The 12,186-nt window shown below is 44.3% G+C and overlaps 1 protein-coding gene across 1 annotated transcript in view; it reads left to right on the top strand.

Moving 5' to 3' along the window:
• Nucleotides 1–12,186, top strand: part of LOC147022155 (protein TANC2-like) — a 437,623-nt gene that overhangs the window by 360,441 nt on the left and 64,996 nt on the right. The window contains exons 15-19 of the mRNA XM_085890484.1: nucleotides 1,869–1,991; nucleotides 3,903–4,139; nucleotides 4,489–4,671; nucleotides 5,280–5,370; nucleotides 7,972–8,105. Coding sequence (XP_085746610.1) covers nucleotides 1,869–1,991; nucleotides 3,903–4,139; nucleotides 4,489–4,671; nucleotides 5,280–5,370; nucleotides 7,972–8,105 — 768 coding nt within the window. The remainder of the gene's footprint in view (nucleotides 1–1,868; nucleotides 1,992–3,902; nucleotides 4,140–4,488; nucleotides 4,672–5,279; nucleotides 5,371–7,971; nucleotides 8,106–12,186) is intronic.

The raw sequence follows: 12,186 nt of genomic DNA, 5'->3' as shown, positions 1-12,186 counted from the left end.
TGGGCCTGGCATCTGCCTGGGGGATGGCCAGACGGAGGCCCCTGGAGTACCGGCGGAAAGTGGACGCAGCGACGCGCTGTTCTGGCACATGCTCCCATACCTGATCTTACGGCCTGTAAAATATAGCCATACGGCGTAGGGCCACCCTGAGGCCACCTCAGAAACTCTACGGCCGCCGCACGTTTCTGTCAATTCAGAGGGCGTACAGCCACCGTATCCTCGCCGTAGAGCAAATGTGACTTAGGCCTGGGTCTTAGAAATTGTGGAGACCGAAAACGTGGGGTTGCCGTACGGTCTTTGATTTGATGTCTTACGGTGACCTTAAGGGGGCCCTGCGGCGGCCATAGAATTTTCAAGGCAGACGCAAGGTAGCCTCAAGGTGCCCGCAAGGTGACCGCAGGGGGGCCCTAAGGCGAACGTGTGGCCAGACGGACGGAAACTAATGGGTTAATTTATTTATTTCCAGTTTTTTTTTTCGGCTTGTCGAATTGCTACGGCGAACGTAGAAATGAAAAAGGTTATAACTCCGCGTTATAATTCCACGGCGACCTTACGACCTGTAAAATATAGCCAAACGGCGTAGGGCCACCCTGAGGCCACCGCAGAGACTCTGCGGCCGCCGCACGTTTCTGTCATTTCAGAGGGCGTACGGCCGCCGTATCCTCGCCATAGAGCAAATGTGACTTAGGCCTTAGCAAAGGTTTATTGACCGCATCAAAATCTGCACTCATTGAGGAGGTCTATGGGGGGTTTTGCCCCCCCCCCAAAAAATAGGTATTTGCTCTCTTCTCCAAAACAACACACATGATTTCGATGAAACTTGACCACAACCTTCATCACCCGTAATGTGCCAAAGTGTATCAACCGCATCAAAATCTGCACTCATTAAGGGGTCTACATGGGGCGGAGGTTGAACCCCCCCACCCCCCCACCAAATAGGAATTTGCTCTCTCCTCTGAAATTACACACACGATTTTGATGAAACTTGACCACAACATTTTTCACCTGTGATGTACAAAAGTTTATCAACCACATCAAAATTTGCACTCATTAAGGGGGTCTACCGGAGGGTTTTTGACCCCCCCCCAAAAATAGATATTTGCTCTCTTATACAAACTACACACACAATTTCAATGAAACTTGACCACAACCTTCTTCACCCATGATGTACCAAATTGTGTTCATGGCATCAAAAAGTCAGGGTCTAAGGAGGTCTGCTGCGGGTTTGAGTGACTTGCTCCTGATGCAGGTGAGCATCACAACAGGAGGTCTTATGTTACCGTCTTTGCTACGACTTGGCCCGAGTTGGGTTCGAACCTCCGACTTCCCAGACTCAGAGCAGACGCTCTAACCCAACGCCACCACGTCTGCTAAACATTGAATCACAATATTTGAAATAACTCCATTTTCAGCAGTACATGTTTTGATGATGAACATGTAGTCTGTTCTCCAATTCATGCGTCTATTGTATCAGACGTATCAGATTAACACATCATATTCATGACATAATTGGTCTGTATGGGGTTGCATAGTCGAGGATATTTCTTCACCTAACGGAAACCAATATGATCACTGAGGGGTGTTTTCATGTGGATAGTATAAAAAATAAGGGCAAATTACATTTTTTATTAATTGCTTTGATTTTCAAAGTGTGAAATTATTTAACTTGCTACTACCACTTTTTTTTTTTAATCTCTGTCAATGGCATGTCTGGCCAGCTGATCCTGGTGTATTGATAATGTTCAGTTGAGGTTGGCTGTTTGGTTCATTGGGTTAAATTTATCATTCAACCATACTGTCCTCAAGCCGATTATTCAGTTGACAAAGCAGAGTTTCTGTAATAGTCACTGTGGTCTATTATTCTGCAGGGTCTGAGCAAGAAGCTGGGAATGTCCTCAGCCATCTTGCAGGCTGTATGGGTCAGTTACAGTAGCAATGGGCTCTCAGCTGCTCTTGCTTCTCTCCGAAACCTCTACACTCCCAACATTAAGGTACAGCACCAGTAAGAGATCACCCACTGCCATGTTCACATCAAACGCATAGTGCTTCTGTACGGTGGGTTGTGTACATACTTTATCTTGTATGTGGGTTATAAGAGTTTAAAAGCAACAGATGTTGTTGACAAATTATTTGCTGAAAGATGAATATTTGAGGGCTTACTTGCATTTTATATTCTGTCACTTTTGGCGGAAACTTTTGGCGGGAAGTTGAGACATCAGTGCTGCACCATTGCACTTTCTCAGCACCAATTGATTGTACTTCCGAGGCTTCTTTGGTACTGACTGCAATAATCTGTCGCTGAAAGCAGGTGGCACTAGCAAGAATATAATCATAAATTGTGTGTCGTTGGTTGTTATGTCTATATGTGGGCTTCAGAAGGTGGAATGGAGTCTCACCGGGTATCGAAATCACCACCTCCGTTTTGATGAGTGATCACGATTCATGGGCCAAGTTGTGAAGTTTTCCTGTTCTCAAAGTTTTGTGCCAAGAGCTCTTTCCACGATTGTCACCAAGCCCCCTACAGCTTCCAACTGCTTGTAGTAATATTCCCATGGATGGTCTATATGCAGTTTGATAGTCAAGGATATTTATTCTCCTCACTGTAGCCAAGAGGATCATTGAGGGGTGGTGTGTGTGTGTGTGTGTGTGTGTGTGTGTGTGTGTGTGTGTGTGTGTGTGTGTGTGTGTGTGTGTGTGTGTGTGTGTGTGTGTGTGTGTGTGTGTGTGTGTGTGTGTTATTTGCTGTGTGCTCACATATATGAGCACGCACATGCGTCCGTGTGGGCTACAACAGAGCTTTCACCATATTTTTCACAAATCCAATGTGTATTCAGCTCACTGTCATGAGGAAATCGTAATGTTTTCCAAACAAGCTGCATCCTTATGGCTTAAAGGATATAACTTAATTTGGCAAATTCTTTTTTCCAGGGACATATCAAATAGGTTTGCATGCACTTTGGACCATTGTTATGTAAACGTGTTCTTACAAGTTGCTGGATCATACTGGAGGTCCACAGCCAAAAGCATATGGTGAACGAGTGGGCCCACTCGGTGCTCGTTCTATTTGGCATATTGCTTCTTGAGTGGCGTAGGTTTTGTGACGCGTAATAATGGCAAGTAACCCGAGCGTTCTTTGTTTGCCACGCATGGGGCTCATTGCAGCAGAAACGGGATCAGAGCTGTAAATGTTATAAAATGTCATGAGGACCGCATTAATCGAGCAGCACTGTTCGGCGATCACTGAAATGCCACCATCATGCTAATGCAGCAATAAAAGCAATGGAACCGGAGCTGCGGTGTGGCAAACACGATGGATACCGCCGTTGCCCTTTACCAGGAGTGGGACTGCATGATTCATTTACACTTGCAAATGGTCAAATCATCCAAGATGGTACACAACGCAATCCATGGCCTTCACGTCATGCGTTTCCTCAAGTTTGATTCTCCTACTTACTGGTGACGTGGTTTCAAATTGCTCAAAATTATTTGTCTTTTTTATTGGGGATTATTGTATGTTCTGGGGGCTGGGGGGGAGGGAGGGGGTGGTTTGCGTGAAAATGTTTTGGCAATTTAAACACCAAGTTCGACCATTAATTTTGTTATCGGAACAATGCACCATCTGTTGAGAAATCCATTGCAAACTGAAAGGTTTCAGGAAACTTCACGGCGAGCTTTGATGACTTAAATTTCTCCCCTTGCTAAACCCTCTTGCTTAAACAATCTAGGATGACCCAACACGATATTGGAAATTTTCACCTTTTACCAGTGTTCACCAAACTTTGTTCTCTATCATGCACTACTGTATTGGATTAGTCTCCAAACTGGTTCTTTGTGTTCTCACTGTTGAACAAGTGCAAGCAGAGCAAGTGTTGTTCAATCACTGATTGAGGGTATCACGGCAGGTCAGTCGGCTGTTGCTGCAAGCAGGGGCGAACCCGAACCAGCGTGCGGAGGTTTTGAACAACTCGCCGGCATTGTGCATCGAGGCGCATCTTGGATATGAAGACATGGTTGCCTTGCTGTTGGAAGGTGGTGCTGAAGTTGATGGCACAGGCGAGACTGGCATGTCTGCACTGTGCCACGCAGCAGCAGTCGGACACCTGGATGTTGTGGCCATGCTGTGTTGTCATGGAGCAACGGTGTGTGGTCATTAACAAAACAAATTCAGGATTTGAATTTTGGCGTTCGACACTTTGGCCTGTTTGACTTGGTCATCTGCGCACGTAGCTCAAGATGATGGAATCCCACTTTCAAATCCTTTATATGACAGTTGATTTGTCCATTGTCTGCATTGATTGTAATGTATGTAAAAGGATTCTGATGTCTCCTGATGCATCACTGAGCCTGAGATCAATGTAAGCTTCGGAACTGCCTTGGAATCTTTACAATGAGCTTTAAAAAAAACTTTATAATCTGAGGTGTTTAATTATAAAACTGTTTTTGATACCGTAACTGATATTATGATAATATTTTCCATCTCACCACCAGGTGGCACATGTAGATCGAAATGGCCAGTGTGCTCTGGTGCTAGCAGCCGAGCAAGGACACACTGATGTAGTTGCGTACCTGAGCAAGCTAGACTGGCCAGAAGCTCAGCAGCCAGGCCTGCCACGCAAAGCCCAGGCCTTACAACACGCCTTGACAGCTGCTTGCAATATGGGCCACAAGGAGGTTTGCTATATTTATGATGGCCATCTCAATCATTGTTATCTTGATCATTGTGTTAGACAATTTTAGGTCGTTCTTGAACAATCGCCATAGCCGTTTGCATTGTATTCCAAAATGTTGATTGAACCATTCATCATCCTCATGTCCTCTGCCCTATGCAGAGTGTTGATGCTGCCGAAGCGGTTACTAGGCTACAATCCTTGTCAAGTCGCCTCTCCAACTCAGGAATTCAGGGCAGGAACATGAAATTTGGCCAGGGTGCCGGCAAAACTTACCCTTCGCGAAGGACACCGTGGGATATTTAACATCCACCAACTTATGCCAGCAGATGGGATGCCAGTTTAACATCCATCCGAGGGATGGCACACACATTGATGAATAACCCTGCCTGTCAAACACCAGGATGACAGTTTATAGCTGAGTATGGATTCAAACCCAGGCTAGACAGCTTAGAAGTGAGTGTTCATACCTTTTGGCCATGTCTTCTTGTCTTATATCTTTCACTGTTTATCAGACTCGTCAATTTTCAAGCTCCGCTAATTCACAGTAACAATTTCATCATCGCGTTTCAAGTACATGTGCAGTGTAATTGTTGTTTGTATGCCTGACAGGTGGTCATTTTCCTACTAAATTCTCCAGATGCAACAATGGATGAGGATCGCGTTCAGATTAATGCTTTCGATAGTCTCTGGGGTGAGACAGGTGAGTAGAATCTCAGACACAGCTATCGTCCATATCACAATAACCAGGTATCATGTGGATGTGTATTTGTCACTCGTTTTATGTAAAACTATATTGTTGGTAGATCTCGTTAAGCCAGTGCAGTGTTGAACTGTGTTTTTCATTCTTTACTTGTTTTGTTTTTTTGTTTGTTTTTAATACAAAAGTTAAGACTTGTTCCTGTTGATTACACTGGTCAACAACAAATTTGTTGTCTGCATTTTTTAAGCTGATTTAGGACGAATCTGATGCGCTGAATCCAAAGCTCACATTAGTTTTGTTCAATCAGGTCAAGTTTTTGAGATATGGCCACATGTCGTTTTTTACATTTTTGTTCACATGTACGCATGTGTGGAGCATTTTAGAAGAAGTTGGTGGGGGTAAAATGTCATGTCAAATAATTGTTTTGATTGGAAATAATTATTTTAATGACAAGAAGTATTCAGGTACGATAGTTCTGGGTGATTATGTCGAAAAGGGATCAGTTTGAAGTCATAAAACCTCAAAATCTTCCAAAAATTGGTGAGGCAAAGCATAAAGTTCGTGGATCAAAACTAAAGTTAATGGGGCAGATTTTGTAATAATGTGATACAAAAAAGTTGTATTTCTTGAAATAACGAACTCTGAAGAATGTACAATACCTACATGCGCCAATTTATGACATGCGCTTCTGCTCAAGCTTGGAGTGCCACAGTACGAACCCAAAGATTGGAGACTGTTCATTGACAGCAGCAAGCGATCACTGAAATGTGTTCTGCTACACAACGGCAACCAGTTTGCCTCTGTACCCATCGCTCACTCGACTACACTGAAGGAGAAGTATGAAGCGGTGAAGTACGTGCTGGAGAAAATTGGTTATGATCAGCATAAGTGGTTTATTTGTGTTGACCTGAAGATGGTGAACTTTTTGTTGGGACAACAGTCTGGCTTCACCAAGTACCCATGTTTTCTGTGCATGTGGGATAGTAGGGACCGTGCTCAGCATTACACGAAGAAGGACTGGCCTGTGCGGGAGGAATTGGTGCCATGCAAAGAAAGGAACGTCATCAACGACCCTCTGGTGGACAGAGACAGAATACTCTTCCCACCGCTGCACATCAAGCTCGGCTTAATCAAGCAGTTCACCAAGGCTCTGGACAAAGATGGTGACTGCTTCACTTACTTGTGCCAGGCTTTTCCAGGATTGACCATGGAGAAGTTGAAAGCTGGCATCTTTGATGGTTCTCAGATCCGTCAGCTCATCAGAGATCCAGAGTTCAAAAACTCAATGAACGAAGTGGAACTGGAAGCTTGGAAGACATTTGTTTTGGTAGTGAAGAACTTTCTTGGCAACAATAAGGCCAGAAACTACGCAGAACTTGTCAACAACATGCTGACTGCTTTCAGAAACCTGGGCTGCAACATGAGCATCAAGATGCACTACCTATTTTCACATATGAACCGGTTTCCTGAGAACCTGGGTTCAATGAGTGACGAGCAGGGGGAGAGATTCCATCAGGACATGAAGGAGATGGAGACCAGGTATCAGGGTCGCTGGGACGCAGTCATGATGGCTGACTACTGTTGGAATCTGAAGAGAGACCTCCCTGCCGCTGAACATTCCAGGAGTTCGAAGAAACGGAAGTTCAAGCCCTGAAGTTTGAACAGTGGTGACGCAACATGCAATTTACTTGTACTTACCTTTATCAATGCCCACCATTCAGATGACAGTAATCGATGTTTCTATCATGTAATCAATAAATGTTGTTGGCAAAACATTTTTTTTTCTTAAAAACATGTTTAGGATGATATGTGTTGACAAAAATCAGCTGATAATGCCACAAAAATGTAATTGATTTTGTCACAAGATCTGATTTTTTCAAATCAACTTAGCACAAAAACCTGACCTGATGGAGAGAAACGGATGCCATTTCCTGATTCAGCAGTGCCAGAATACCCTACTTCACTTGTAGAAATCTAGACAACATTCAGAAAGTAAAAAATTGTTGACCAGTGTTATTCTTGTTTCAAAAAATGAAGTGACAAATGGTGTGTGTGTGTGTGTGTGTGTGTGTGTGTGTGTGTGTGTGTGTGTGTGTGTGTGTGTGTGTGTGTGTGTGTGTGTGTGTGTGTGTGTGTGTGTGTGTGTGTGTGTGTGTGTGTGTGTGTGTGTGTGTGTGTGTGTGTGTGTGCCGTGGATGTGTATATATTTGTGTATGTATATAATATGTGTGTGTGGTCATAAAGCATAACATAACATTATATTTGTTAACTCCCCTCCTCCCCCCCCCCACTTCCTCACTCTCCCTCTCCCTCCCCCCCCTTTCCTTGCTCCCCCTACCATCTCTCTCTCTCTCTCTCTCTCTCTCTCTCTCTCTCTCTCTCTCTCTCTCTCTCTCTCTCTCTCTCTCTCTCTCTCTCTCTCTCTCTCTCTCTCTCTCTCTCTCTCTCCCTCGTGTACGTGTGTGTACGTGATGCATCATTGGTAATTCTGGCTATCTTTGAGGTCACTCGTCAAATTATAGCTTCGACTAAATTAACTGTCGATGCTCTTGCCTTTTGTGTGTGTGTGTGTGTGTGTGTGACGACACCTACACACCACAGCATTGACAGCAGTGGCATCTCAGGGTCACTTGGCAGTTTGTGAGCTACTTATTTCCCAAGGAGCCCTTCTGGAGCAAGCAAATCGACGCGGCATCACTCCACTTTTCAGCACTGCTCATCAGGGTCATTGGCAGGTATTGCCCGACTGAGGCAACAGCTCTTCTTAACATGGTCATAAAACACATTATTATGTGGGAGGGGGGGATCCAAAGTTAGAATGTAGTAAGCTTGTAATATGGACCGTGTGTTTCACGTAGCTTACATTTCCTCATGTAATACGGAAAATGTTAGGATAAGTCATGATGTTGAACATACACTGAGGAGAGGGCAGTGAGTGTAACCTTTAGGATATACAGGATAAGGGTGTTTGTGTGAAACCTCCTCGTAAAGCAGGCGGGCTGGGTGTAGAACTTAGAAAGGCATAAGAAAGCGCCAAGTACAATCGATTTGGCCGGAGTCTATGGTCCCTGGCAATGTGTTCAGCAGCAGAGCCAGTGAGATGAATAATGAACGAATAGCCTTCCAGCTGTTGGGAAGATTCTGTATGGGAGGGCGGGATGGACACTGGGGAACAGTGCCGCCCCATCCCGTGCAACAGTCAAAAATTGGCAAGCCTGTGTCAGCTCTACCCAAGTGTTTTTTTCCTCTTCTAACTTGTTTCATTCCTGGACATGGAGTAAAATCATGCCTATCACAGTGTCTCACTATGCCATCCACCTGTGCTTTTCTTCACTCTCGGCCGCTCCATCCGTCTGCCTGCACCATCGTCCTGCGCATTCTCAGGATTGTGCCTTGTTCAAGTCTCCGCCTGTTTTTCCCATCGTTGGTGTGAGTCAGGTTCCTGTGGCATCCAGCACAGATAGGAATATTTATTTCCTTTCCTTGTATATAAGTTGGCTATCCCCCTCTCCCTTTTCGTGTCTGACATGTCGTTTGGACTGTTCCGTTCCCCAAGTCCTGTCCACTTCTTCTCTTCGTATTTATTTTCAGCACAAATAAACCTTTATAAAGGCAAGATACGTGTTCCCATCTTTTGCCTCGCATGTGCTTTCCACTGCACAAATTTGGTTTAATTGGAACACCTTGGGGAACCGTAAGTCAAGAATGCAGCATCGATTGATGCAATTGAACACAGTCTAGCTTTACACCTTTCAGCTTTTCACGGGACCTCAGGTCCCAGCACAGAAGCATATCGCATTTGTAAGCCTCCAATGTGACAATATTTTAGCCTGGCAGAGATCCTTCGAAAAAGGTGTGTTGCTATATTTTCAAGAAGTAATTTATCATCTGAGTAAGACACAAAGAGGATAAAAAAGATGGAATATCATTGATCCTGCCAATCATCATACTCACAGTATTAACCAGCAAGTATATCACCTTGATCAGACCATAAAGACATGCATGTATGCTTATTGTCTCCAAAACGTTTTCCTGTCCCTCTTAAAAATACACCATTTTTTGCAGCATTACTTGCAACATGCCACCGGAAGCTGAAAAACAAGCATAACATGATGGCATCATGACATACACATGATGCGATTTAAAACAAGGCTCATCTCTTTGAGAACATCACCATTTTAGCAGCATATCGCTGGTGGAATATACGTGACATGAATATTCTGACGTAATCCTTGAATTTACAGAGAGATCTCAGCATGCTTTGGTTGTAGGTAAGGTCACTGAGGCTCACCCAAGACAAAATATTTTTGAATCAGGAAATTATTTGTTTTGACAAAAATGAAATAATTCACAGAGAACCATCAGAACTCCATGTTCAAGTATCCAAAAGTAGAGTATTTAGACCCTCCACACACACACACACACACACACACACACACACACACACACACACACACACACATATATATATATATATATATATATATATATATATATATATATATATATATATATATATCTTCTTCTTCTTCTTTCGGCTGCTCCCGTTAGGGGTCGCCACAGCGGATCATCCGTATGATCCGCATAGTGATTTGGCAAATGTTTTACGCCGGATGCCCTTCCTGACGCAACCCTGGTCGCCTCCTACGACACAGCGATATATATATATATATATATATATATATATATATATATATATATATATATATATATATATATATATATATATATTTTACGAATTCGCGCCCACCGGCGTGCGATCGACTGCGTTTCCCTAATAGCAGCCGCGTCGCCCACCGGACGGACAATTCAGTCGTGACCTTCCGGAACAACGCCGGAACCCTGTCACGGGTGGGTCTTCAACCCCACCACGGCCTAGCCAATTTTCTACCCACGCAAAATAGGGTCAATCGCCGAATATCGATATACCTAAGTACCTGCATGGGTCGCCTACCGGGAGACCGGACCTCAGCGCAGGTCGGCTTGGACACGAACCGCTCAAGCGGTCCATTCCGTTCTACAGTGATAACCAGGGGGGTATTATCGCCCAACCTCGCCGGATCCGATTCTATTTAACGGGTATTTAAGAACCCAACTATTATTCCGCAATGCAAGATGGCATTTCAATGGGGAGAAAGGAGGACGCAACGAACGGGGTACATTTAACCAAGCACATTTATTTTACACAGCACGTATACCAGAAAAAGCAATGAAAAACACTTATACAGTAAAACAATCATGCACGGGACGGGGACAAAGACACGAGCAAGGTGAAAGCACAACGACCGTCTATCAGCAATTATCTAGTCACTTAACAGTTTTTACTTACAGGACACAGCGCCACCAACATTCATTCAAAAGAAAGAAAAAGGCCACCCCCAAAGACAAGGGCGCCAGACAGGGTCCGTAGACCTTTATGGCGTGGAGCCTGGATGACCGAACGGGTCCCACGAGACCGTTGCAGGTTACCTGCACCCTCGTGGTGTGATGGTGGGTGAGTCGCGACGTCTGTGCCCCACAGCAGCTAGGACAGCCGCGGCTGAGCTCGGCCTTCCACGGGGCCGGCGAGCTCTCTCCGGCGCTCTCCACACGGATGCGCAGGCATGCACGACAGAGCTGGCAAAGCGGCGCCTCCCGTCCGCGTCCCCGTGCCACGCCCGGACTCCCCACTGACTGTGAGCTCCGACTACTCGACCCGAACCACCGAACTCATGACTCTCCGAAGACCAAGACGAAACCACCACGAAGACCCAGACCTGGCGTCCTGTGTGCCCTTATATTCCTCAGTTCCAACGCCTCGCTCCTCCCGGTTTATCGCTCCGCCCCCCTTCCAGCTCCTGCGGGAAGCTTCGAGAAAGGGGGTGTTACCCATTTCCAACACCTCGCCCCTATGAACCGACCAATGACGAACGATCTCCCCGATCGGCGTGCGGGCAAACAGGTGGGAAAATCCGCGCGCCACCAATAGAGGGTTGTGGTTTGGTTTGTGGAGTAGGGGGTCAGCAGTTGGCGTAGCGGGGAAGGTGGTTTTGGTGGTTGAAATGTGGTTGTGGTGAAGTCGTTGGTCCAAAATAACGATAGTAAAGAAAAACGGCTATCTCAAAGGATCACAGCCCTGCTAACACGAATAAAACCATTAAACAACGGTGGGGAAATCTAACTGAACACAGACTTATCGATCCACCTGAACTAAGGACCTTTATGGTGTTCTGCGAATTTCCACAGCCGTAACAATATATATATATATATATATATATATATATATATATATATATATATATATATATATATATATATATATATATATATATATATATATATATATATATATATATATATATATATATATATATATATATATATATATACACACACACACTAATACTGTTGAGTCTCTTTGTCTCTGTCTATCCCACCATGAAACACGAAAATGCCCCTCAGAGAAAAAAAAGTTCCAATGAAAAGTCGCTTTTCAAATTAATCTAAACTTACGAGGAAATGAAAAAAAATTTAGTCAGACAAAAAATGGAACCTGGGCAGTGCAATGGCAACAACATGGTGTGCCGCAAGCCTGGTCTGCCTTGATCGTTCCAGAATTTTTTTTTATTTGATGTTAAGAAATATGCCGCGATATTTTTGCTGTTAAGAAATGTGATTGTATGGGATGTGAGAATACTTTATACCTTTTATATAATGTGCTAATGTTGTGTTTCTATCCCACCCTGAAACACGGAAATGCTCCTCGGAAAGAAAAAAAAATTATCAAGTAAAAGCTGCTTCAAATTAATCCATTTTTTTTTGGTCCTCTTGTGGTAT

This window comes from Eptatretus burgeri, chromosome 8 (genome assembly GCF_056783735.1).
Source record: "Eptatretus burgeri isolate ZD-2024b chromosome 8, Ebu_testis_v1, whole genome shotgun sequence".
Lineage (NCBI taxonomy): Eukaryota > Metazoa > Chordata > Myxini > Myxiniformes > Myxinidae > Eptatretus > Eptatretus burgeri.
The sequence above is the reverse complement of the archived record's forward strand: the minus strand, read 5'-3'. Positions and strand labels throughout refer to the sequence as shown.